This window comes from Ailuropoda melanoleuca, chromosome 2 (genome assembly GCF_002007445.2).
Source record: "Ailuropoda melanoleuca isolate Jingjing chromosome 2, ASM200744v2, whole genome shotgun sequence".
Taxonomy (NCBI): Eukaryota; Metazoa; Chordata; class Mammalia; order Carnivora; family Ursidae; genus Ailuropoda; species Ailuropoda melanoleuca.
In genome coordinates, this window is record NC_048219.1 from 38,569,257 (window position 1) to 38,590,765 (window position 21,509).

General features: G+C 41.6%; 1 protein-coding gene across 4 annotated transcripts in view; it reads right to left on the reverse strand.

The window, feature by feature from the left end:
• JAK1 (Janus kinase 1) overlaps window positions 1–21,509 on the reverse strand; it is a 126,708-nt gene that overhangs the window by 34,296 nt on the left and 70,903 nt on the right. The window contains exons 3-7 of one of the 4 annotated variants that reach the window (XM_034653619.1): window positions 15,616–15,698; window positions 15,009–15,072; window positions 12,947–13,145; window positions 9,409–9,532; window positions 3,276–3,429 (exon numbers count right to left, since the gene is read on the reverse strand). In XM_034653619.1, coding sequence (XP_034509510.1) covers window positions 3,276–3,429; window positions 9,409–9,532; window positions 12,947–13,145; window positions 15,009–15,072; window positions 15,616–15,698 — 624 coding nt within the window. Of the gene's footprint in view, window positions 1–3,275; window positions 3,430–9,408; window positions 9,533–12,946; window positions 13,146–13,245; window positions 13,269–15,008; window positions 15,073–15,615; window positions 15,699–17,209; window positions 17,250–21,509 lie in introns of those variants that run through there. The other 3 variants (XM_002924674.4, XM_034653620.1, XM_034653621.1) reach the window with 3 other exon arrangements.

A 21,509-nucleotide genomic window follows, 5' to 3' on the forward strand; every position in this document is an offset into this window, starting at 1 on the left:
GCTCCCCCTCCCTATCGGAGGTGCACAGCATCCCAAGAGCCAGTGAGCGCTTCAAAAACAAAAAAGAAAACTAAAAAGCAGTACCTGACGATGATGTCAACGCTAGCTGCCCTTTCTTGAACCCTAACCTCAGTGTTCGACACTGTGCTAGGTTCCTTTTATTTACTGTTTCACTTAATCTTCACAACAGCCCTATGAGGTGGCTGCTAACATCATCACCTCTACCTAACGGAAGAGGAATCAAAGGCACCCGAGGGTTAAATCACGTCACTCACTCATTCAGTAATTACTGATTACTGAGAACCAATTATGGGTCAGATGTCATTCTAGGTGCCGGGGAGATAGATACATAGCAGTAAGCCAGACTGCATTCCTGACCTCAGGGAGAGTCCATGCTGAGAAGAAAGCATAAACAAACAGAAATATAGAACATCAAGTAGCTATAAGAACCAAAGTCAAGTGGAAAGATAAGAGTGCCGTGAGAGCCAGGGACCCAGGAAGCGGCGGGGGAAAGTTGAACCTCGATGTGACTCCAGGGCTCTGGTTCGTCAACACTGCACTACAGCCACACTTGGTCCTTACTAACACCAAGTGCACGGAACTCTTCGGCCTTTCTCTGGCTGGAACAGAGGTAGACGTGAAGTCTGGGGGAGGTGTTTCTACATAAGTGAAACACTCACTTTCCCTGAAGGGGCTTCAGTTTAGTGGTTTTTGGATGGAGGCTTCTCACTGCTACAGTTCCTCTTCTTCCCAAGACAGGACTGCTTGTTCCAAGTACGAAAAAGACACTGTTCACTTCCATAAACTCCTAAGGACCAACAACAACCATCTCTGCCAGCAACGTGTGAAGAGCAGAGCAAAATCTGAAACTATTTTGTTTGGCTGTGGTTTTCTGTAAACATCACTATATAACTACCACAACTCACTCACTCCTGAGCCTCTCGAAGGTCAGATTCTAACGCAATACTTATTCTTGGAAGTACAGCATGCTCTTCCTTTGAACATATAAAACTGGAAGGTTGAACAAAAAATGATCGATCTGAAAATGGCCAGTTCGTTTAATTTTTTCAACATACTATCTGCCCAGGGCTGTGCATTTCTGTTGTCTCTAAGACCAATCCTAAGGTATATATAGAATGGGCATCAAATGCAACCAGAAGCTAAAGCTGTAAAATGGAATATAACTGGGACATAAAAATCACATGTGAAAGTATATCTTACAGAAATCCCACACAGACATAAATACACGTGGAGGCTGTCCACAACCACTTACTGTGATAGCATAGTGGGGAAAAGTTAAGAAAAACCAGACATGTCCACAAAGAGGAGATGAGTCAAATAAATGAGGGCTTTCCCTCTGGAAAGCCTCATACTCACTTCCTACCTGAAATCTCCACAGATATCTCCAAAAGAGAATGCCTAATTCCCACCCCTTTTCCAACCTGTGGTTCTCTGTCTTCCCTATGTAGGGAAGGACTCCATTATCTATCAAACATTGCCCCAAATCATCTTTGATACTTCAGATTCTCTCCCTTTCCACAGCCAACCTGTCAGCAAGTCCCATTAATTCTATCGCCAGAATTAATTGTAGATCCACCCATTTTTCTCCAACTCTCCTGCCACCACACTAGGCCAAACCAGCATTTTCTCTCACCGGGACCAAAGCACCTGATCTGCTCCCTGATGGCCTTCCCAGTCTCACTCCTCATCACCCCCCTCTCCTCCAGCCACGCTGACTCCCCTCTCAGCTCCTGCCTGCCACAGAGCTTTCCCACATTCTGTTTCCTCCCTATCAGACGTTTTCAACCAGGGAGATTTCACCCTGCCGGGAATATCTGGAAATGTCTGGAGACATTTTTGATGGTCACAACCGGGGATGGCATCTAATGAGTGCAGGCCAGCGGTGTGGGTAAATATCCTACAATGCATAGGGCAGTCCCTCCCAGCAAAAATTTATCCAGCCCAAAACGTCAGTAGTGCTGCTGCTGAAACACTGGGCACTACAAAGAAGAAATACTTCCCCCATTCCTTCCTTAGAATGGCACACTCCTTGTTCTTCCAGATTCAGTACAAGTGTCACCTCCTTAGAGACCTTCTCTGGTATTTAAATTAGATCTTCCCAATCCAACCCTCTCCCCATATTCCCTGTCACAAAAGCTTTTTCTTTCGCAGCATTTCTCACAATTCTTATGTATTACTTATGTATCATTTTATTTGCTTATTTGTTTTCTGTTTATCCAACTTGATTTTGGATCTGATGCTTGCAGAGACCAAGTCTGTCTTCTTCACCACAGTATCTGCAGCACCGTGGCAAAGAGTGCACAGTAGTAAATATTTGTTGAATGAGTGAATTATTATGAAGCCATCAAAACAACAAAGATCTGTATTTTTAATTGACATCTGAAATATCATCAATAGGATGGATAAAAAAGCAGTTTATAAAATGATACGAGGGGCGCCTGGGTGGCACAGCGGTTGGGCATCTGCCTTCGGCTCAGGGCGTGATCCTGGCGTTATGGGATCGAGCCCCACATCAGGCTCCTCCGCTATGAGCCTGCTTCTTCCTCTCCCACTCCCCCTGCTTGTGTTCCCTCTCTCGCTATCTCTATCTCTGTCGAATAAATAAATAAAATCTTAAAAAAAAAAATGATACGATATTTTTAAAAACTACACAGTATGTGATATATACCTGTATGGCAAAATCAGGAAGCATATCACCAAAACTGTTGGTTATCTCAGGGTAATACAATTTAGGTGACTCTAACTTCTCTTCTGGCTTTTGTCTAGCATCTAATCTTCCTACCCTACTACTGCTGTGACTCAGAGCAGCCACCTCCTTCCTCCCCGAACGTCACTTTGACTGCTGAGATGTCCCCACATTCACCCCTTTGAACTACACCCTCCCTCACTTGCAGCTTCCCTCCACTCTCTCCACGGGAAGGCACTGCAGATGAGAAGTAAAATGATAGGAGATGGGGGAAAACAGAGGAATAGGGAGAAAGTGAAACCCTGAAAACCCACACGTGGGACACCCACCCACCCACCCACTGAATTGCTGCCTTTCTCCTCCTCATCTCGGGCAAGGGCGAGGGTGGCAAGGACTGCCCACAGAGCAGGCCCAAAAACATCCTAGCTACCACCTTGTTCAGCTGCCCACAGAGCAGGCCCAAAAACATCCTAGCTACCACCTAGTTCAGCTGCCCAAGGGAATCTGAAGCCTGCAATGTCTCCCCTATCCCAGGAACTGCAGGTTCTCCTGGGCCCAAACTTCTTACCTGAGCAAACAGATACTCCAGAGAGCTGGCGTCGAGGAGAGGGGTTGCATCTGGGACTTTTTTTTTCTCATAGCCATTTTTCTGCTTCTTTGGAGAATGTCGCCATACAGACTGCTCATTATCATTGGTCCCATGCCAGTTGGTGAAATAGAATCTGCAAGGCAGGAAAATAAGTGCCAATTTTGGGAAAGGGGACCTCGGAACGCATGGGAGAGGTGTCCTGCTTGTACCCAGAGTGCTCAGTGCTGGAAGCTAAACTTGCCTGAAAAGCAAGCAGACAGACAGACCAATCTTTCAGCTGTGGAGCACTTCGTTGGTGATAAAGTCCTTTTTCTTTTCACTCTTACAAGCACTCTGTGAAGAGTGTCCTGCCAGAACCTGTCTATGACTCAGGGAGATAAAGTGACTTTCCACCACATCTTCCTAAATAGGAAAATACAGCTGACTAGAACCAGAGCTGGCCCAGCCACTCCCTTCACCTTTAATAATGCCATCCTGCCTTGAATCCAAGACCTATTTTATGCACATTTCAACATTTCTGTTCAAACAATTTTTAGTTTCCTTATATAGTCAAGACGTACAGTTAATATGGCAGTGTTTCCTATTTCCCAGACCACTGTTATTAAATTGATAGTTTATCGTACAATGAATAGAGTTAAAGTAGAAGAAATACACGAGCACTACTATAAGCATCAGCTTCCAGTGGTGTGAAATTAACAAGCACTTCATGCCATTTCATCCTTACAGCAACTGCACAAGGTAGGTTCTGCTGTTTCTATTTTACAGATGAGGAAAACTAAGGCTCCAAGAGGCTAGGTGACCTGACCAGAAGCTGGTTCTCTTAACCACTACTTGCCTCTGCCACCTATAAGAGAAACACAGTGAGTTCTGGGATGTGTGAAACTGATCGAGCCAAGCTGGTCCAGCCCATCTCTGGGCTATAGACTGGTACCCGGGTCTTTTTTCCTTGACATGCCCATGTGCTAACAAAAAACAACTATGGCATGAAGAAGCAACAAATTAAATTTCCTCCCAAAAAGTGCTACCACTAAACTCAAGACATCTGTCACTGAGCTGTATTTGCAAAGCCTGCACACACCAGGCCCTGTGCCAGGCTGGGATTCAAAGGGCATAGTCCCTAGTGCTCTGAGTTCCTTGTCTATATGTGTATATGGCAATTGGTTAAATCCAACAATAGCAATAAAGTAACATACAAGGGGCACGTCTCATAAGTAGGATGACACTGTGACTTTCATGGAGCCCATAGTTTTTCCTTCCTTCATAAAAAAATATTAAAGTTATATTTTACATCTGTGTTGCTATAGAGATTAATATAATCCAGGCTGGATTATAGTCAATTTTTCTCTGATTTTAAAAGAAATCAAAAACTTTTGTGAGTTCTTAATAATATTATGAGCCCTAGGCACTGTGCCTAATAGATAAGTTGTCCCTGGACAGAAGAGAGTCTTTGATGAGGTGCCAAAGGAGGGAGAAACTGCCCTCCACTGCCAGCCAGGGGAGGTGGCAGGGAAGGGGAAAAGGGCTGGGAAGAGAAGCTGGGACCGGAATAAATAAATGCCAGGCTTTAGAGCCAGGACATACACAGCTGGCAGAGGAGACTGCAAAGCTAGCCCATGTGAGGCAGGATCCCTCCCCCCCCCCACCGCCCGCCCCAGAAGAAAGCCCCATGGGAGATGGACTGAAATGAGAGAGGCTGAGACAAGCAGATGCTATGGACAATGCTGTGAGCTCTGCGGGGGCAGAGGCCTCAGCTGTCTTGCTCAGCACCGAATCCCCCAGCATACAATAGATGCTTAATACGTAATTGTTGGATGAATAAACAATAAATGAACGAACAAGTTCGAGGAGCTGCAATTAACATGGAAAGGGAAGGACAGATAAGGAAGTTACTATAAAAGTAAAATTAACATTTTAAGACTTTCATGAATTCTATACAGCCCATCTTCCCTATAATTTATGAAAGTGACTGAGAATCTGACAGTGGGCTTTGGTGTTTCTCACACACACAAAAAGCCACATATCCATGGAGCCGGTGTGCAGCATGAACCACAGCTCTGGAATTGTAGCCCTTCTATGTGAGAGGGGATCAGGCCCTGTAACAGCAGAAGCCTGAGGCTATCAGCTGATGAAGACGCTGGTATTTATGTTGTCTCCAGACTGAGGAGTCTATTCTTCAAGGACAGAATAGAGCACAGGACAGGAAGACTCAGGATCAGCGATCCCAAGTAGGCAGAAAATAAGAGGTGGACTGGCTCTACCAACTGCGCAAATACAGGGCAGAAAAAAATCCATGAGAACATAGCTAACTCCTCTGGCTACCAAGTCAAGTCCAAAACAGAGAGTTTTTGTCATTCACACAATAAGAAGACATCTACTAGACGTTCTAGGGGGTCTGTGCGGAAGGAGACAGGTGAAAGGCTCTAAACAGGGCAATGAAGACAGTAGTTCAGAGATTCTGAACATTTACCCTGTGTCAGGCACTCCTTACACAAACATTCAAAGCAGGGCTCTCACAGAAAGGCATGTAGACAGGTAAATTCTGTTTGACAGTGGAGGACGGTGGTAATGAGAAAATAAGAATCATGTACAATATGAAAAGGCACCTGGGAAAGGGGTAAAAGGATCTCCAGGATGGAGGAGGTTGTTTGAAAGAGAAGCTGAAGACAGCTTTTCCCTGAACCAGTCCAAGGCATGTTCCTCTTCTGCCACATCCCGCTCAGTCTCTATGAGAAAGAGTCCTCCGACCTGGTAAAGCCAACGGCCCAACATACCCTCTTTGGGCAGAACACGATCTTCAATCGGCTCTGAACAAACACATTCTTCAAGGCTGTTATCTGAGCCCTGTGGGACCAGCTTTGATTTGGAAATCTTTTGGCAAGATGTTCAGACAGGATGAGGCTGAGGGAATCACATTGATGTGCAGCTTTGTTACTTTAGTAACAGCTGAGCAGAGCCTAAAACAAGGTTGGGTCTCTAGAAATTGCCCACGGTCAAAGGCTGACAGCTTTCTACTTAACATGACGAAACAAAAAATAAAAACCTTTAACTCCGTAACTACACCAAAATCAACACCTTCCTAATTTTGTCCTAGTAAGACAAAACTAGAAGGTACACTGAAGACAAATCTCTACACTTTTTTTTAATTTTTTAAAAAGATTTTATTTATTTTATTTTTTTTAAAGATTTTATTTATTTATTTAGAGAGAGAGAGCCAGTGAGAGAGGGAACACAAACAGGGGGAGTGCGAGAAGAAGAAGCAGGCTCCCAGCAGAGGAGCCTGATGTGGGGCTGGATCCCAGGACCCTGGGATCACGCCCTGAGCCGAAGGCAGACGTTTAAAGACTGAGCCACCCAGGCGCCCCAAAAAACTCTACACTTTAAATTTGAATGTAATTAACATACAGAATTCTATTAGTTTCAGGTATACAATACAATGATTCAACAATTCTGTAACATTCCTAACAGAAAACACAGGCAGTCATCTCTTTTGACATCAGCCACTGGACCGTTTTTTCTAGATAGGTCTCCTGAGGCAATGGAAACAAAAACAAATTAAACTACTGAGAGGACACCAAAACAAAAAGCTTTTGCAGAGGCAAGGAAAACCATCAACAAAACGAAAAGACAACCTACCAAATGGGAGAAGATAATTGCAAATGACATATCCAATATGGGACTAATATCCAAAATAAGGAATTTCTAAAACTCAAAAAAACATAAGAAATAATCCAATTAAAAACTGGGTAGAAGACATGAACAGACATTTTCCCAAAGATGACATACAGACAGCCAACAGACACATGAAAAGATGCTCTACACTCCTTTTTAAAATTAATTATCAAGATGTTCATCAAACTTGGGCCACACACAAATTCCTAGTATTAGAACATGCTAATGTAAAAAAATAAAGAATGGCATAAATACATGTAGTACAACAGCCTCGTAGATTCCTTTTCAGAATGGTGTGGACGACATCGGAAGGAAGAGGGAGGGAGACATAGATAAACAGATAGACCTGTCAAGGAGATATGCCTTCCTTGCAAGTTTTTGAGAAAACTATATTATGGATGACTCCATATTCTAAGTTTACATATAGATATTATACACAACAAATTCTCCTTAGGTTTCTGTAGAACTTTACTAATGGATAGTGAAATTCATTTGAATGAAAGAGCAAGAAAACATTTTTTTTCCTTAAAAAAGGAATAAAGTATAGGCTTATCTTAAGATATATTATAAAACAATAACTATTAAAATCATTATCTAAAAACAGAAAATTAAAATTGAAGCACAGAGTATTTCCCAAAATAGAGCTGGGATTCCACTGAAATAGTCACTAACATTTGTTTTCATATTACACCTTCTTTAGTGGTGAGATTATGAGGTTTCAAAGTTTTTGTAGTTTGTTGTAATGCAAATGTTTTAGCTTAGGGTAGGATCTTTTTTTCCAAGTTCAAAGAGCCTGTGGTAACAAAGCAATATCCTGTTGAAGCGCAATGTCAGGTACAAAGTCAAGGTGCCAAAAAACGAAGTAACCCAGAACTTCCTGGCAGCTAACAGAACAGGGAGGAGGCAAAGACAGCTTTTAAGGGCAAACGAGGGACTCACACAGTTAACAAAGACCGAAGTCTCAAGAAGGGCTCTGGGGCTGATAAGAGAATTCACTAGGTGTGTGACTGGGTAACGCACTTCTCTGTTTGGGACATCAGTTCCCCCCTAAACAATTGCAATAGTTGAATTAGGTAAACTCAGGTCTCATCCAAGTCCCCAATTCTACCATTCCAGATTCTGAGCCAACTGGAGAGACCTACAGGAAAAGACTAGAACTCAGTGACATGCCCCCTACTTAGACTGCCAGCTGCAAACACACGTTTCAATGCTGGATCACAGAGACAACCCCCAGGTCACAGAAAGCAAGATTACACTTTGAAAAACAAATCCAAATATAGTCAGAAGGCTCAGCTGGGTGGGGTGAATGTTTCCCTAAATCTGGGGCGTGAAATCTCACATGCCACACACCTCTCCCCTTAAGGTGAGGCCTGCGGTGAGTACAGAAAGAAGGAAAAAAAGTCAGCCCTAGTATGACTATCAAAGAAAATAGATCTGGTTCAACTGCTGCTGAGAAAAGCATCCAGGCCATTCTGGAAAGTTAACAACTCTACCACCTTCCGAAAGGAAACAGCAGCCAAAATACTGGAGAGAGCCTCTGAGATCCCCGAGGGCTTTTCCAGCAGGTCCCTACATTCTGTTAGCACCTGAGCGAATCTACTGATCTCATCATATCTATGTAAATTAAGATCCTTTTCAAAAAGTATTCACACTGTTTATAAGCTCCTTTGCTAAATACACATTCATGTGTGCTTAACTAGTATCCAACAAACCTATTTTCACTTCTGCGTACAGAGCAAATGGGCTTATGAACTCAAGAGACTACAGTGCAATACTGACTGTCTATGCCACCTCGGGAGACTATGTGACATTTAAGAAAGTCTACAGTATAGGAGAAGAGGCAAGGACCCATCAGGAGAAAAATTAGAGTCCCACCCACTAGACAAAATTCCTTAGGAAGTGGATCAAAACATCTACCCCTTGAGAGCAAGACCAACCTAGAATTTCTAGAGAACCACTTCAAGCGGAGTTTCTCAAACTCTTTAGCTGGAACTTTTAATAAGAAATAGTTTATTGTATCATGACCTAGTATATACACTTGCATATCTCAAACAGAAGTTGTGAAAAAACAATATTATTAAGATAGGTGGATACGCTGATATTACCTATTCTCGCCTGTTTCTTTTTTTAAACAAATTTAAACAAACTCACTAAATTAAATTCATAACCATGACTCACCGCTTGAAAAACTCTGCTGTAGGATACTAACTCTATGCAAAATACCCTCTGCGTCATAACGATGTCTTTTCTAAAATGTGGCAGAAGAAGGTGATCAAATTCATCTTGTATTGTATTTCAAATACTGAAAAAGTCTTTTCTCATACCAAGCAAATACAAAACTTACCAATTACAAAATGACTGCACATCTTCTTAGTAAGTGACTCAGGGCTCCAGGCTAACTGCCATACCCCCCAACAAGAGGAAGCCAGACAGGCACCCATACCTCATCCGGTAGTGGAGCCGGAGCGATGTCTTGTCGTCAACAGTGATGGTGCGATTCGGGGCATACCAGAGCTTGGTGTTCTCATCATACAGAGCAAAGAGGTTGTGACACAGAGGAGAGATACCTGGGGTTAAATAAAGAACATATTAGAAAATTAAAGATAGATACATTAAGCCATCTGTTTCCAAAGCACAACATAAGCAAAGACAAGGAATTCTCTTATCTGAAGAATCTAGGTCACATTTTTATCATCTTAGGGCAAATATGACTTCCAACCATGTTCAGTCAGGCAGTTTTAATCATGATAATTAAGAACCATGGCTCCCCAGGAATATGTGCTGCAGCTGCTGGCAAACCAGATTAAACCCATTTTAAAGTAAAAGTCTAATGATATTTCTCATCACGTTGTCTATGACAGTCTTAAAAAATCCTGCCTAAAAGAAAAAATATGCCAGCCCAGACGTTCCCAGATCCCACCAACGTGCACCTTGTTAATCCCAGAAACATTCCTGGAGTATGGGAAATCCCCAATCCATCTCCTACAAAAATATTTTAACAATTCTAACACACTCTGATTATGCATTAAACATGCCAAGTTCCTGGCAGTAGCACACGAAATCATGCGTTAGAATAAATAACCAAAGTGATTTTAGTCAGTGATAAAAATCTATCAACCATTAATAAATATACTTCTTAAGTACTCTGTATAGTTACCATAAATATTTCTTATTAGTAGCCAACTAACAAGATATATGCTTAACTCCCACCCCAACCAACTGCCTCCTTTGATACAAGAACAATTAAAAAGATAAAGGAGATTATGAAGCCAGGAAAGCACCTTTCCACTTACTTCTGAGCCTGTAATTAAAATTACACAGGCCTGCAATCTAAAAGCATGGTGGAAGGGAAGAAGGTGATTGCACATAATCAATTATGACTGATATTTTCATGCATGGCCAGGCCTCAAGCTAAGATACAGTCAACTAAAAAATATATGGAAATCTAAGGTAATCCACATTTCCCAAAACAGACATCTGAAATGAGACTGACGCTGACAGGGACCCTCATCAGCCCTGCCCTGTCTGTTTAGGCACCAACTCTCTCCAGTGCACATACTGCATGAAGATGGAACAGATGCCTTGGCATCCTGATGCCCCTCTCGCTGGAAAGTCCTCAATTCTTGCCTCTCAAGGTATCTGGACTAACCCCTCAGAAGTCACTCCCCCTTATAACAGAGAAGATAGGGTAAACTTCAAAGAGCATTTTTCCTTGGGAACAAAAGCAAATGAGTTTTAGATCCAGTATTGTTAAGGTTATGTTTTAGTTATACTATAGTTTTTCATTCATGAATTGGCCTTTCTGGACTGGCCTGGAAACCCAGCCTCTCTTCATATGTACGCAGATTTGAATGTGAACTGACACGTACATATTGAAGCATAATTTATTTGTAGTCGTGAATCTGTATTCTACCACAGGTCTGACTCTAATAATATTCATACTTATAAAGAGGATGATCAAAGACAGCTTTTTATACAAAAATACTGAATAAAGGTAACAACACCACTAACATTTACTGAGGGTTAAGTGTCAGGCATCAGGCTAACACACTCTACACCAATTATCTTTTAACCCTCCTAACACTTAATGAGGTAATTAATGTTTTTGCCATTTTACAGGTGAAGAAACTGTGGCCTCCTGAGATTTAGTCTGATTCAAGGCTTCTCTGCTAATGCAGAGTTAAGATTCAAACCAAGACAGAGCTACTGAGGAAGTAAAATAATGAGAGCTGAAAGAACAAAAACTGACCATATATTGAGTGGACAACAGGGAAGAAAACAATACTGCCTTCAAATAGCACTTACTATAATAACAACCAGAGCTATAAGAATACGTGGCATTCCGTACTCATATACTTTTAAAACTAATAAATGTTTCCAACATTCCCGAGTCAGTTATCAAAGAGCCCACTCATTCTCTCCAGACTGGGCTTAGAAGCTGGTGCCGCACACTGACTGGCCCTGAGCCCAGAGCTACAGCAGGCTCAGGGGCTGCGTCTGCCGGCGGACTTAGGCTCTCCCCTCGTCGCCTGTAGCAGCAGCCCCTTGCTTTCTCATTAAATGCAGCCCAACAACTCTGTACAAACACCATGGCAGCACTAACAGAATAAACACTATAAGCCAAACCTCAAGGGAAAAGAGATAAAAAAAACACAACACCTTAAAAAAATACATTAGAAGCACTAATTTACATCTAGTTGTTTTGCTAATTACAAATACTTTTAAAGGTAATGTCTAAAGCTGGTTCCTTAGATACTTTGCTATCTAGTCAAAATAACTTTAAAAGATTAATACATTTTCCCCCCCATAATCTACATAGCTCAGCCAATTTTATCCAGTGTCGTTTTCAGTTAATAAGGGCCTACCTCACTCTTCCCTGTAGCACCAACCTCTCCCCTTTTATTGGAACTCTGGTATTTAAAGCGTTTGAGGCAGAGAGATATATAAAAAAAGAAAAATGGGTTTCTAGACAAGCTGTATCACAAACTAGGTAGATATTTCTTGAAGTATCTATACTATCCCAACATAGTTGTTCTGAGGGCTAACGATGATATAAACAAAGCATGGATCGGACTGTCTGCCATCATTCCTAGTCACATCATCATAAAAAGAGTTGAGTTTTAAAAACAGCTTTATTAAGATATAATTTACGTATCATAAAGACTACCCATTTTAGGTGTAAAATTCAGTGAATTTTAGTATATTTACAGTTACACAACTATCACCACAATCGCAGTGGATCGGATCTTTATTTAAGTTTCTATGATTTAACTTTACTAGTCACACATAAACGTAGGTAGACAAAAACTGTCACTGATCCCAAGGTCAAAGGATAACTAAGGGGGCTTCATTTTGTTATTCAGTTTGGTTTTTCACCTTCTGAAAGCAACAGGCTAACTTAAGTCAGACAAGGCTCACTTGGCGGGGAAAAAAAAGACCATGTTGTTCACAGCCTCACTGCCCTTTTACAACCTGGCCTTGTGACCAAGCCACAAAGTGACACTCAACTTCTCACTTCAAGTCAGCATCATGAGGAGGAAGCAGATTATAGTGGCAGAAGGATGGGTCATACTTTTCAGAAGAAGTTTTGAACAATCTTTCAGATATTGAGAGATGCCGTTACTGAGTTTGTAACTTTGTACTAGCTGTTATTACTCATCTAGTGCTGATATTATTCCAATTTCCTAGAGGCAGGGGAAATAAAAACTGAGCCTCCACAGAAGGCAAGCATCATTCCTTGGTATTGCAAGGTCATGAGTGACAGAGCAGGAATAAGCCACCTTCCGATGAAGAAAGTGAAAAGTGAAACTCCCAGAATTAAAATCACTGGCCTAAGGTCAAATGCAAGTAAGTGGGAGAGGCAGGGCAGAACCCCTGCCTCACGGAGCCCACACGTCTTTCCGCTCAGCAGAGCTCCTGGGGGCAGAGACCCCGGGATCTGCCTGCAGGACGGCTTCCCCCGGAAATGTGCGCGTACTCACAACATTCCTGCGCGGCCCTGATGCAGAGCTCCTCCGCCGTGTACTCCCCGCTGCCCAGCCGGAGGGGCTCCCTATCCGAAAGATAGAAGAGCACTTCCACCCCTGGCTCGGGAGCCTCCAGATTCACCTCGGTCTTCTTGGAGCTCCTCATTTTAGCACAGAAAGCCATGGCATTGCAGTCCTCTTTTATATTTAGATACTGTAGTGGAAGGAAAATGAGATGGTGGGGTCATTCTTGTGCTGAAAGTTCAAGTGGTGCAAGAGAATGTTAGGAAGGTAATGTAAGCAGGCAGAAATACCTCTCAAGCAGGTACCTCTCCCTGCACCTTCCCTCTGAAAATTGAATGCATCAGAACGTATGAGAGGTGAAACCATCCACTGTAATTACAAACATAATCAATTATGCATTCTAATTATGATGAGACCATGCTCTAAAAAATCGGAAAAATTTTAGACACGGCCTAAATTTGTTTTCTCTATCTGCACACAAGTGGTATTTGAAAAATGTGGCTCATTCTGGAACCACTGATGTTAACGTTACTAATGCTGCTAGCTCTACTGGAATCATTTCACTTTTGAATTGACCGATGGCACAGATCACATCGTCTTTTAACTTTGTCAACCTCCCACTAACTGGCAAGCTCAGTGAGGGCATGAACTATGTCTTATCCATCTTCATGCCCCCAGAGCCTAGCCCAGGGCTGGTTCTTATATGGTACACACAGAGGGACTACCGATTCGGGTTCACGAGCCATATGGAAGGGTCTTGAAAATTAATGAGCAGAGCCAGGTCCCTGTCACTCCACAGGCAGGTAGGAGGACAGGCAGCACTTTGTGACAGCAGAATGAGGGCTGGAAGCTTTGCTTTGAAGAGGTCAGAACTTGGTGGTGAGAAATTTGCAAATAAGTCATTCATCTGCGCTCCCTTTAAAGGGAGGGCAACAAGGATCAAAGAGCCAGCCTCAGCAACTTAGCCTTAGACAAGGCAGAAAGGAGGGGGAACAAGGGAAAGCTCTACACATTCTTTCTTTCCCTCACTCGGACACCAGTCGCCTACAAACTCATTTCCCTGACCCCAGGTTCCTACTTTCCTTCTGCCTGCCAAGCCAATCTTCACTCAGCCCTCAAAGTAATGTCTCTGTAACACATATCAGATCCTCCAAGGCTCACCATTAATCTACAAGCGCAAACTCAAACTCCTCACAGAGGCCCTCCATCACCTGCCAGCTACCCACCCCCAGCCTCATCTTCCATCACTCTTAGCCTCTGACTTCATGCCCGAAATCCACAAAGCTGCCATTCATTGCTCTTGTCACCCCAGCTCCCTCCCCATCCTGTTTTTCACACCTTCCTGCCTTTTGTCATCCTGATTACTCTACCGGGAATACTTCCTACCTCATCCTCTTCATGGCAAACTACAATTTTCTTTAGAACTCAGTATGGACATTACCTCCTCCAAGAAGCACCTATGAACCTTCACCCCATCTCCTAAGTTAGATGCCCTCTCCCAAAATCGCCTCGCTGCACTAACCACACTGGGTTATGACCATCTTATGCCCATGTCTGTCTCCCTCAATCATATATGCTGGGAGTTCCTTAAGGCCAAGGACCATGTCACTCATCCCTGCATCCCCAGTACCTGGCACGGAGCCTTACATTTAATAGGTGCTTGCAGAATGGCCCAAGGAAGCGCCTCAAAACAAGACAACTCACAGAGTGTGGACAAGAGCCACAGGTCTTTTCACTGAACTCAAGTGCTTGTGTATCAGCTGCCCTGGTGAGGCGAGATACTTACAGGAGAGACATGAACCAGACCTGCCTCAATGCTACAAACTGAGAGGCACTCGAGTTTACTTGTTTCTTCTCCAATATAAACCTGAAAATCAGAATCTTCCAGAACACAGGCTGAAAGACTAGGCTCAGAACTTACCTTGAGGGTTCAGATCAACTGTCAAGCAAGAAAGTTTTCAAACCCAGTGCTGAGCCCCCAGCTGCACCCCACAATGAAAAATAGAAACAGAAAACAAAGCAGCTGCAGTCTGCTTTACAATGTAAGATAAACCTTCGTCCTTGAGATCCTATACAGGCGTGGCAAGAACTCAGAGATGGTGTTATAACCTTTCACCCTAAGGAAATAATCAGATAAGTATACAGAATTACATATGTACAAGGTGTGGCGCCACTTAAAATAATAAAAAACACAACTGACAACATCCAACAGGAGACAAAACAAAACAAGAACTATCAACACAAAAGAATACTATGCAGCTATTGTTAGAAAAGGCAACATAAAGCTACATGAACCCACACTGGAAGGTATGTAGGACATACTGCAAAGTGAAAAAAAGGCATAATATGCATATGATGATCCTTTTGGTCATACAAATGCACAATATGGAAAAGCATACAATAAATTATTAAAGTGCTGAATATCTAGGAAGGATTATAAGGGAACTTCACCTTTTACTCTGGACCTCCTATACTTTCATACTCTTGGGATTTTTAAACAAGCACACTCAAACTTTTGGAAATGAACAAAAATTAAAATACCAGTATTTTAAAAGTAAAGGATATAAGGGCAGGTAGCCCTATAAGTCTAAGATCAGTTTCATTACTCTTTTTAAAAGCTCTTTTCCTTTTGGCCTTTAAAAATATGCAAATGCACATACCTGCATTTATTCGGCTGTCCAATGTCCTCCAAAAAGCAGACTGGATTTTCTTCTCTACTTTCCAAAGTCCGTTTAGAGCTGGGCTAAAGACAAGGATAAATAAATAAATCAGCTGCAGATGTAATTGCATCAGAAAATAAGAGGACACTTTTATTAAGGAAGCAGCCCAAACCATAAGTGGGCAGGAAAAAGCATCTGGGAGGAAGAAGAAAAAAAAAAAATTGACGAGGACACTGAGAGGACGGAGAGGCATCTCAGAAGATGATATTTTCACTGCTTCAAGAAAGGAAGTCAGGGACTTCTGCTTCCTGGCATACAGCGCCCTGTCTAGTGTCAGTGAGGACAGTGTGCCTTTTCTGTCAACAACTTCTCTCCTGAGGCTGTGAACAATAGTTTAGGACACCCAAAGATATGCACTTTTACTTCCCATTTCCATTTCCTTTAGAATTACCCTCCTCCCAACCAGTTCTGTCCTTGGCCTCGTTTTAATGGTTGAAATATCATGATACGGTGAAAGGGGGAAGGTCTAGGAATAAATCTAATGAGAAATGTTTTTAGTTCACAAATATTTTTTGAGCCATTCTTACTTGAAAACTTAGGTAGCAACATAAAAATTCCAGCTTGATTCTGTAGAATTAAAGTACCTGATCCCATCATCTTCATCACCAACCACCACCACCACCTGCCCCCAAAACACACACACACAGCTCTGTATCAACAACTTTCCAGATGCCTCTCACAAATTCTTTTTTAATAGTAGAATCAAATAATTTTTGCAAGTAAGGAGTAGCCACCCTTAGTGGTATGAAAGTGGTTTCTGAGTTAATACAGATTACTGTTTTCTGTTGGTCATTCAATATATTTTATCAGAATTCTACTTTAGGAAGTGCACAGTCCCAAGCAGTACACAGCAGAAGTACAAAGGAGTAGGCAGAAGGAGATGAGGATGGGATACCTCCAAGGCTACAGGCCAGCGTTTCCAAAGGACCTTACGATCGAAGTGGAAGATGGCACAAATGAAAACATAAAAGCAATCTAAAATCAATCATGTCACAACGTCATCTTCTGGAGGCCAGGCAGAGGATACAACTGTGATTTCTGAATGACGACTTCGACTTAGTTATTTTGACATGGACCATTTTAACAAGATTCAAAGAACAAATCATTATACTCCAAGCTTTTAAAAATTTAATATAATCAATTGTTTAATTATGTGAACAGATACCCTGCCCTGCATCAAAAGAGCAATGTGAAATTAGCTACATGATAATTAACGCCTCGCTTCGGCTCAGAAACAGAGTTTCAAATGTCACATTTAGGAAATTCATTATTTTCAAGCAGTTCTTCATTGCCAGAAACCGACCTATATTGGGAGGCCACAATAAAGAACATGAGCAATATGGCCCCTGCTTACATGGAGCTTACAGTCTACAGTGGAACCAAACAAAGCAGCACATAAAGAGGTAATTATAAAGAGCTTAAAATGCAACGAAGGAAAAAGAGAGAGATACAAGAAGAAGAATGTTTCCTAGAGTGGGACTCAAGAGGGAAGTAATACTGAGCTGAGATGTAAGAGATATCCAGGGAGGGGCACCTGGGTGGCTCAGTCGTTAAGCGTCTGCCTTCGGCTCAGGGCATGATCCCAGAGTCCTGGGATCAAGTCCCACATCAGGCTCCTCCACTGGAAGACTGCTTCTTCCTCTCCTACTCCTACTCCTCCTGCCTATGTTCCCTCTCTCGCTGGCTGTCAGTCTCTGTCAAATAAATAAATAGAATCTTTAAAAAAAAAAAAAAAAGATATCTGGGGAGGTGGGGAAAAAGCAGTCTGGGTAAAGGATTAGCATGTGCAAAGGCCCTGTAAAGGGAAGGGGCTAGTCTCATCTCTCCAGCTTCATAAATGGGGAAATCTTTCCAATATTCCTTTATACCTGGACAAAGAATAGCACTAGTTGGTTCATCAGCAGTATTTGCTAACATGCCTGGGGCCTCTCTGACTTTTCCTGGAAGCACGCCATTATGTGCTACTGCCAAGGAGGAATGAAAATTGATCAGATGGGCTTCATGCTCTAGAGCATTAAGAAGCCTGCCCCAAATCAGGAAAGGGACACATACTCAAAGCTTTTCAGATCAGGAAGAGAGCTGTAGGTTCCACCAGCCCCAAGCTCTTGAACAAAGACTAAGGCATAAACCCTTTTAGAACGCACAAAGGATTTTAAAATGCACCATCAGGTCACATACTATTACTTGAACTCAGGAGTCACAGGGTTGTTCTGAGCCTCATCTAAGATTTGAGGGTCAGCCAAAAATTACCAAGATTTTTCTAGAACTAGGATTCTATGAAAACCTGTAGTAAAGGAGAGCTTGGTTTTTCCATTGGTCCTTCTCTACTGCAAGCCACACTATACTGAAATCACAGCGTACCTAATTTTCAAATTCATCTCCAGTATTACTGGACAGGACAATAAAATAGTATTGATTTGTAATGCTAGCCTAGAGATTGAACTTTTAGGGAAAACAGGATCAGTAACAGAATTTCTAGACAATATGCATTTACTATGATGTTTTTATATGCTGATTCAATAACAACAATATCTCTGCTCTCAAAAAACTGACACGCTAATGATAAAAATGTAAAAACACGCATAAAGCGCTTAAAAGACATGCTAGACACTATTCTAAGTACTTAAATCTAGGATTGCTGATCCACTTTATATGAAATGACATCTGTCCTCATTCAGGATGAGAAGAGTTTTTTGCTGCTACAGACTTTGTGCAAAAGCTTCATTTAAGTAACATTTCTTTCCACAGAAACCAACCAAGATGCTTTCTATTTATTTTAAGAACAGGTAGGAAAAGAGCAAGATCAGTTTATAAATACTCTGGATAATTCCAAGAAATCAATTCAAGTTTCTTGTTACAGATACAAAAAGAAAATCTTTAATGCTCAAAAAACTGACCAGTAGGAATCACACAACACCCATTAAAAATAATATGATTCACTGGGTCCCATTCCCAATGCAAATGAATACAAGGAAGCTCAGAAAATGAGAAGAATAAAAGTTAGTAATCAAAAGCTTTTTGATGATAGTGAATTCTTCCACACTAATTTACTTACAAAATTTCAAGTTTTTGAAAAAAAAAATTGCCTTTCTTTCTATGATAAGAGAACTGCTTTCATGGCTCAATCTTGTAGATGCCACTTTTCATTAAAAAAAAAATCAGGGAAATTTTGTAGAGTCTCACAATTCTTTGGTTTACAAAAGTCTCATACAGGAGACAAGTATATCTGATACAACTTGAATGAGGGAGAAGTAACAGAAACAAAACACAATTCTGTGGGTCTGAACAGGGCCTAGCTGCAACAGAGGAATATCACAACTATTTTCCAAGATGTTAAACTCATAGAAATCTATGTCTGAACATGCAGAAACCCTCTTACGTTGTCAAGGACATCTTCTGAAATACAGGTATCTATACAAGGGAAGAATACACAATTAAACTTTAAATAGTGAAGAGGCATAAAAATAAACCATGTTAATATTCTTAAGTATGATCAGAATAGGATGGCTTTTGGCCAAAGGCCACTGTCAGATCTACATGATAAAAACAGCCTGGATGATGGTTAAAATCAATGACAAGAGTCAGACTACAACAATGTGGGTATCTGGTTGTCTTTACTAAAGAAACCATCACACACAGAGTGAGTTACTTTATGTACACCTTAAAGGAATCAAAGCTTTTGGTTTTTGAAGTAGAAAATACAAAATGTTGATAAGCTAAAGCGTGAACCCAGAAAAACTGAAAAGAAAAATGTTTAATTTAGAAATATTTCCTGAAATCAGCTGCTTAAAAAAATTTAAGACGAAATTTCTTAGACCTTAAAAAACTATTGCAGCAGGCACAGCCCTAAGGCCAGTGAGGAAACCTAACGTAACAATACAAGCTCCAAGAGGGCAGGGACATTTGTCTCTTTTGTTTAGTGCTGATCACCAGCACATATTAGATTATCAATAAGTAGTTAAATGTAGTTGAATCTTGAAAACTCGAAAGTTAGGGGCACTAGCTCCCGTGCCATCAAAAATCAGCATATAACGATTGATTCCCCCCAATTTAACTACTAATAGCCTACTGTTGACTGGAAGCCTTACCAATAACACAAATAGTCACATTAACAGATATTTGTATGTTATATATATTACATACTGTATTCCTATAATAAAGTCAACTAAAGAAAATGTTATCAAGAAAATCATAAGGGAAAAAATACATTTACAGCACTATACTGTATTTATTTTTCAAAAAAAAAGTGTATAAGTGGACCCATGCAATTCAAACTTGTGTTGTTCAAGGATCAACTGTAGTTGTTAAAGGAAGGATGAAGGTCATAAGGTAAGCAACATTACTGAATCCATACACAACTAGCAAGTGTGACCCTGAGCAAATCCTTTTAATCTCAGAGCCTGTTTCCTTATCCCTTAACCTGAGAGGAAACATCCTGCCTAAAGAGTCAGAAAGATCTTTCAAAAAGTCTTCATCAAGCTCCTACAATGCATTTTTCAAATGAGGTTGTTGATGTGAAAGTGCTCAGAAAGGTGTTAAGTGCTAAAGCAATATATTGTACGCTTTATGGCAAAGGACTTAAGTGGGCTGTAAGCTTGTTTAAAGAACAAAGAATACATAGGATTCGGAACAAAAGCTTGGCCATAAATCGAGTTCCAGTTCATAAATCTAGCAGAGCAGTGAAAAGAGTGAGTTGGAGTTATCCTGACCTGGGTGTGAAACATGCCTTTCCCACCTACCAGCTGTAATCTTACGCAAGCTACTTAACATCCTTAAACTTCAATGTTCTCAGTTATTAAGGGGAGGGGAGGAAAAATGTCATTTATCTCACAGAGCTGTTAAGGGTTAAGTGAGTTAATACTCATAAAGTGCCTATTACAGAGCTGAGCAGGCAGCAAGCCTTCATATTCTGGCCATAATCTCTGCTAAACTGATTACATCTGGATGGGAACACAGTTCCAGTCAAGGAGAGGGAACTCCGGTCTATACGGACGGAGCATCTGCCACATCTCATGCGAGGAGCTGGGCACACACGTGCACTTAATTCTCATAAAAACAGGGGAGGTTTGAGGACAATCAGTGGAAGTGCCAGAAGTCAAACACAGGACTCCTGATTCCAAGGGCCCTGTTCTTTCCACAGCGGGTAAAACCTGCTTTAAAACACCCCCATCACCCACGTCACTGTCTTCTCTGACTTTTTAGTATTTTCTCACAGCCTAACATCCACCTAGGAGACTGAATTCATTCCAAGGCTTTCCCTCCAGAGACTGACAGNCCTTAAAAAAAAAAAAAAAAAAAATCACTGAAGCACCCAGGCCCAACCCACGTGCACATGGAACCTCCCTGAGGCCTAAGACACACGGTGAGCCAGGGAAAGTGACTCTGCTTCCCTTCCAGTCTCATCACTAGGGACTCTGCACCCACAGGAACTTTGGAAGAGACCTGTGTCAGCTGCTCCCAGTACCCCCTGCCTTGCTGAGACCCAGAAGAAGTGCTCTGATGAAAGCATCACAAGATACTGTGCAGAGCTGATGGATTCCAGCCAAAAGGACAACATAATATAAATACAAAATCTGCTATTTTTTCTTGTCAGCAAGTCAGAATTATGGCTTTTCTATATGCCATTCCTGCCACACAGAATAACTCACTTCTAACTATAGCAGCAATTCCAGGAATACCGAGAACCGTAAGTGCTGCTTCATTTACAATAAACTTCTAGGGGTGATCAAACAATCAATGCCAACTCGATGGGTCAGGGCTCTCTGCACTGCTCCCAATGAGCCTGCTTACCCTGAGAGACAATTTCTGATCAAAGTAAATCTGCCTAATTAAAG